The following is a 6,000-nucleotide window of genomic DNA, read 5'->3' on the forward strand; positions in this document are numbered from 1 at the left end:
TCATTTGGTCATCTTTATTAAAGGGGAGGGTTGAAGATCAGGTCGGCGGCAAAACCTCACCTTTTAATAGAGATCACATGACCTAGGGGTTTTTTTTATGCTCGCCGCTTTTTTCCTTTTTTTTTAAATAAAGGCTCTTCTCTATATCACTGAAGCTTTGTCTCCTTTGCAGTCTGTCTTTTGTAGCACTACATCTGGACTGGACGTGGGGGGGTAAATAGCCTAAAAGTGATCTTCGGGCACTGGGTTCCATGTAGGGCACTCCGTTCTGTAAAAGCTACTTGCAGAGTGATTTCCAGGTCCAGAGCCAGTGGCTTTGCCTGAGCACTTGTCCTGCCTGTGAAGATTCACTTCAGTTGATCGGCCGAGCAACAGAGCCTACCTCGTTTACATAGATTACTGGATGGCATTTTTCCACATAGCCACCGTTTTTTCCACAAAGGGAGTTAAGTTTGTGGTACTGATCGCTTACGTCATCCACTGGGTGGAGTGTCGCACACATTTGCTAGACACACTCTTTACCACCATAAAGCATCAAGGAAACCTCTATCCGCTCCTGCTTCCAAAGAGCCATGTGGTACTTCGATCCACTTCTGCTGCCCACCTACAGCGAACCTTTGTCACCTCCATCCATCTCACCCTAACCGGCAACCACCTGTCTGGGTTTCATGAGTACCTGAGACCTTGCTTCTAACCCTTAGCCTATATGTTGCCTTACTGCCACGCAATCGCAACATGTCGGATTCTAGACGGGGGGTTGACACAGTCCTTCTATACCAGGTGCACCCAACAACTCACATTCTGCTATCAGCTTCTGGCTTGCTTGCCTAATGACAATGTCTGCAGCCTTGAATTGTGTTGTTCTCTGCTCTTAGAGTCTGCTCTGTCCATGGAGTCCTCTATGGCTCTAGGAGGTGTGGCTGGACTCTCTCCTATTTCTGCTGAGTTTTTTAACATAGAGCCTCTAATTCTGAGCCACTTGACTCCTTGACTTATGAGCTTAGCGCCGAGGAGTCGCAGCCTTCTGCTATTGCTTCTAAAATAAATGTGACCATTTCAGCTCTGATGTAGTGCACACCACTCTGAAACTAGAGGATTAGCCTGGTGCATTCTTGAGTTGCACTCACTTTTCCAACTATTTCTCTATGGATGTTGGAAGCATCCCGATAAACTGCTTGCTCCTCCTAAGCACTTTATCCAAAAGGAAAAAATGTTTTGTCTTCCATTTGCTGACCTGCTATTGACTATGACCTTATCTGCTATTGACTCTGGGTGTCATGCACAGAGACTGGAAGGGAGGACAAGTGTTCTGCACAGCAGCCAAACAGATGTCGAACAAAGCTAGTGTTCAATGCCAAAAAAAGCACTGCAATTTTTATTCATTTAACTGTACGTGTTATTATTCAACAGCTGGAAAAAATGATTGCTGATTTACAAGAAAAAAGCACCAGACTTCAGAAACGTCTAAACAAAGCGGAGGAACAAGCGGTGCAGGCATCAAAACAGGTTATAACAAAGTTGTATTTTATTTATTCTAACGCCATTATGTACGGAAATTAAAAAGCAGTTCAGTCCTATAAAACACCTAGAAATATAAAGCGCAACGTCCCTTTTTTAACCACACCTAGGTCAGCATAGTCCTTGTAGCAAAGATTTGAATAGGGAGATTGTAGTCCTGGGGCAAGGGTAGTAAACTGGAAATTATGAATGACATTTCAACTAACCTTTTCCTGTATAACATTTGAAGCTGAAATCCAGGTAGATATAAAAGACTTAAAATGATTCAGCTCTGTAATAATTAATACATCCCTAAATGTGTTTTTTTTTTTAATTCACTCGGTGTAAGTTAAAGAATTTGACTTTGTTATTAGCTTCTTGCATTTACCTGTACAGCAGAACTCAGTGTTAGGAGGCAGGGGTAGGGCAACAGCACATTAGTCAGTTAGTTGTGCTGCAAGGGGCATGCTGATAGGAGGTGGGAGCAGATTGACAGAGAGATGAATTTGTCAGTATGCTGCTGCTCCTTTCACTGTCCACTTAAAGGGTGGGGATTCGGGAGGAGACCTATAATGAAAGTGAAATGGCAGCATAGAAGGAGACTGTTCCCGCCTCCTTACCATGTTACGGCAACACTAGCTACATTCTCCACAATAAAACATGCATTCTAAATATCTTCCCAGGAAAGTGACCCTGACATATTTATTTGTGGCAATTTTTCTTCTCCTAAAACTCATGTATCAATTTTTTTTCTAATACGGTGTTGATTATACCTGTCACCAGGATAGGAAGTGAGGGGAAATCACCTCAACCAGAACACAGAAAGCAATACAACCTGATCGAGATTCTGCCTCTTACCTACTCATGTTAGGAAAATGTGCAGTAGACCATGAATACCAATATAACGATCAGTGATTACTTCAAGTACAGTAGGTTAAGGTGTAAGCCATACCGAGGTGTCTCTGAGGTTGTGACTGGCTGAGGAATCACGTTCAAGGATTGTTTTATGCGTGCAATATATATTAATTTTTTCTACATGCTAATTAACACTTTCCAATTACAGAACGACATGCTGTAAAATGAATGGCAAAATCATGCACAAGCTAATTATAACAATTTATCTCATTATGTTAATGATTAAGGCTCATTATTTAAAATATGAAGGCGCATTATTATAATAGCCAACTGTAACACATCAAGTAGTTTTTCTTCTTTTAAAAAAAAAAATCAATGTTAAATACCTTTTTTAGTGTCTCATATGTCGGCCATGTCACATCACAGCAGCTTCTCCTCCCTGCTTGGAGTTAAATGGCACCATGCTGACACACGGCATGCCTGTCTCTCCTTTTGGGTGGTTTGGCCATCAAGGCCAGGAGTGGCTGTCAATCAACAAAGCAGGGCTGGGTGCGGGACGTGGCGGGAGATACAGGCATGCCGTGCATTAGCATGGCGTCCTGTGACTCCAAGCAAAATGCACAACTGCGCAAATTGATCATGCCAGCACGAATCTGCTTCCATGCTGAGTGTGGTCAGATCACCAGGTTTTCCACATCAAAGGATTGGGCTAGATTTCCCAACAGGTACATAAATACACAGACATATATATTCAATATTAACTTTTAGGGTAACATACCCTTTAAACTAATATTTTATACTGTGAAATGACAGAATTTGTTTATTCATATTTGTTTATGCCCAGGCTTTCTAACCCACAAGAGGGTTAAAATACAAAAATAAGCATGTACAGGCACTTTGCGTTGACTGTTTTAGGTTTAATCAAGATTTTTCATGACAGATTTAAGAAAATCACTTATGTGCAGATGTAATAATCTGAATCTCCACTCTTGAATAGTTATAATAGCAAAGCCTTTCCTCTCAGGGATTGCTTCATTTATGTTTATTTACTTGTTTTCCTTTATAAGAAATCCAAGTACTTCAGTTTTTCCCTACTCCAAGAGATGGCATTTCTGCTCATTAAAGCTGTAGTTTGATATGCTTATATGTTGCCTTACATGGTTCCTTTTGCCCCCCCCCCCTCATCAACATGCTAATGGCATACTTAAATAAAACCCTTCAGATTTCATCACATATGTCAGGACCAGCTGTGGACACACGCTGTCAGAACAAATAGTGGCTAATTGTTTCACCTTTAGCAGCCGCCGTTCCCATAAGGCAAGCATGCCTACCGGTACTTGGATGCCCCCAGGACTTAAACTATTTACTCTGATCAGGTGATGCCACGGGCTGGCCTCCAGGAACAAGAAGTACTGAGTGATGTTGAGGTATAAAACAAACAGAAAGAAAAACACAAGACGAGAACAGGAAACAAATACAAGAAGTATAGGATACAAGATCAAAGGCAAGACTGGGATTCAGGATAAGGATACAGGCTTGTGTAGACAAAGCCAAGACCAGGCCTGAACTATCACAAGTCCTGAGCCCTGGGCTTGTGATGTTTAAATAGAGCACAACTAAACAAAGCCCAGGCTGTAAGGGGCATGTAGCCAGGCTGATTAGCCCGATCAGCCTGCAGCTGACTGGACTGTGGTAGGTGCCGTTACAAGGGGCAACCACCAGATGGAGCCGAGTGGTTGCAACAGGGATAGGAGCATTTGACATGCTCATAACATAACTTTTTTTAAACCCAGTGATGTAATCTGTGGACTCTGTGCAATGCAAGCAGATCGTGGCTGGTGGGAGCAGTCAGCAGGGGGCTGTACATAGCTTCCTGGAAACATCCAAGAACTCAAGAGCCCTCAGCCCTGATACAAACAGTAGGCTGGCTCTTGGGAGAGGTTATACAAATATCAAAATGCCTTCATGGGCAGGTGTCAGTCTGGAGGAGTAGCCAATCCTAGGCAGACTGCATTCGCATGTAGACTGCCCTAGGTCACACCCACATTCTGAGCCTCCACTATTACAAATATTGAAATCTAATGAATAAAGGGATGGGAAGGATGAGTCTGTGCGTCCTCCAGCCAGGAAATGAGTCGCTATCTGACCTGCTGCAGCTTTTAGCATACACTATGAGAGGCTCACAGTGTACAGTGAAATCAGAGTAAACAGTTTAAATACAGGAGTCTGTACAACGGTGTAAGGCTGGAGTTCAGCGTTAAAGGAGAACTATGAGATGAGTGATTTCCACTCACCTCATAGTTCTAGCCGACCTGTGACAATGAGACTGTCACAGGTCGGCTCAGTAGATCGGGAGGTGAGGGAACACATACCAGCGCTCGCTCACCTCTCGATCCTGTCACAGCTCTCTGCCGTGACAGGGGAGGGGCTGTATTCCCCTCTCCCCGCTCCGATCTGCCAGCGCTGACTGGCAGAACGGACGGGGGAGGGGGCGGGTACAGCTGGCTCTGCCTCTAGATAGGCAGAGCCAGCTGTCACTCATGCAGCTGGGCGGATCTCGACATCAATGTCGGGATCCGCTCCGGCTGCGGCATCTCAGTATACCGCGAGATATACTGAGCTTAGGGTGACGGGGGGACGCTAGTTTGCGTCCTCCCGTTACCCTAAGGAGAACTATGGGGAAAAACACTGACCCCATAGTTCTCCTTTTAAGAATGGAGATTCTGATTCTTACAATGCTCATCCCTGACTTGTTCTCTGTAGGGACGTCTTGTTTTATTTTCTAATTGTTCTTTCTTCCAGTTCTCAGTCAAATGCTATTCTATTTTCCTTGTCATCTTTTCCTTTCTTCACTTTGCAGCATACATATGCATCCTCACACTTCTTTTAAATCATTTGTTGATCTCTTTGCTGATCTTTGCTGTTGTTGTACACAGTAGTTTGCTGCTGTAATGTATAAGGATATTGGGAGCCGCTTTTATGATTTTGTTAAAGGTGTAACAAGCTGGCATTTCCTTTTCAATATCTTTGCGTATTCTAGTTCATCTTTAAATTGTGCTAAACTTCATGTAAGTTTATAATGTATTTGTATTTATTTGCAGCTTAATCTTGTTGTTTCTGAGAGGAGAAAAGCTTCTCACAAACTGGACCTGGGAAACATCTAAAAATAACTGTACATCTGCTATAATTGGGATGATATAACCCGCAGTGCCAGCGAGGGAGAACATGAAATTGATGGCTTCTTGTCTGCAGCTCAGTGGACAACCATGAACTTCCAAACTTGATATGAGAACTAAGCAACTTATGATTTGATATGTTTTGTTTTTTTACTCTAAATTGCTTGTTTAAAAAAAAAAAATCTGTTTTATAAAATCAGTTTTTTAGAGCTGAACACCAGGCAGGAAAAAGAAAATCTTGCAGTGTCCCTCTTTAAATGCTCTTAAAGGCTAGGTGTAGAGTAATAAGATGCACTGCCGGTCCAAAAAAGTCACTCACTCTAATATTTTGTTGGACCGCCTTTAGCTTTGATTACGGCACACATTTCTGGTGGCATCATTTTAATAAGCGTATGCAATGTCACAATATTTATTTCCATCCAGAGTTGCATTAATATTTCACCAAGATCTTGTAGTGATGATAGGAGAGTCG

The 6,000-nt window shown here is 42.7% G+C and overlaps 1 protein-coding gene across 1 annotated transcript in view; it reads left to right on the forward strand.

Moving 5' to 3' along the window:
• The window catches only part of SCLT1 (sodium channel and clathrin linker 1), a 130,203-nt gene extending 124,539 nt beyond the window's left edge, over positions 1-5,664 (forward strand). The window contains exons 20-21 of the mRNA XM_018560293.1: positions 1,411-1,506; positions 5,454-5,664. Of these exons, the coding sequence (XP_018415795.1) occupies positions 1,411-1,506; positions 5,454-5,516 (159 nt within the window). The 3' untranslated portion in view covers positions 5,517-5,664. The remainder of the gene's footprint in view (positions 1-1,410; positions 1,507-5,453) is intronic.
• Positions 5,665-6,000: the final 336 nt, after the last annotated feature.

Source organism: Nanorana parkeri, unplaced genomic scaffold (genome assembly GCF_000935625.1).
Source record: "Nanorana parkeri isolate BGI_ZX_2015 unplaced genomic scaffold, ASM93562v1 scaffold446, whole genome shotgun sequence".
NCBI classification, from domain to species: Eukaryota; Metazoa; Chordata; class Amphibia; order Anura; family Dicroglossidae; genus Nanorana; species Nanorana parkeri.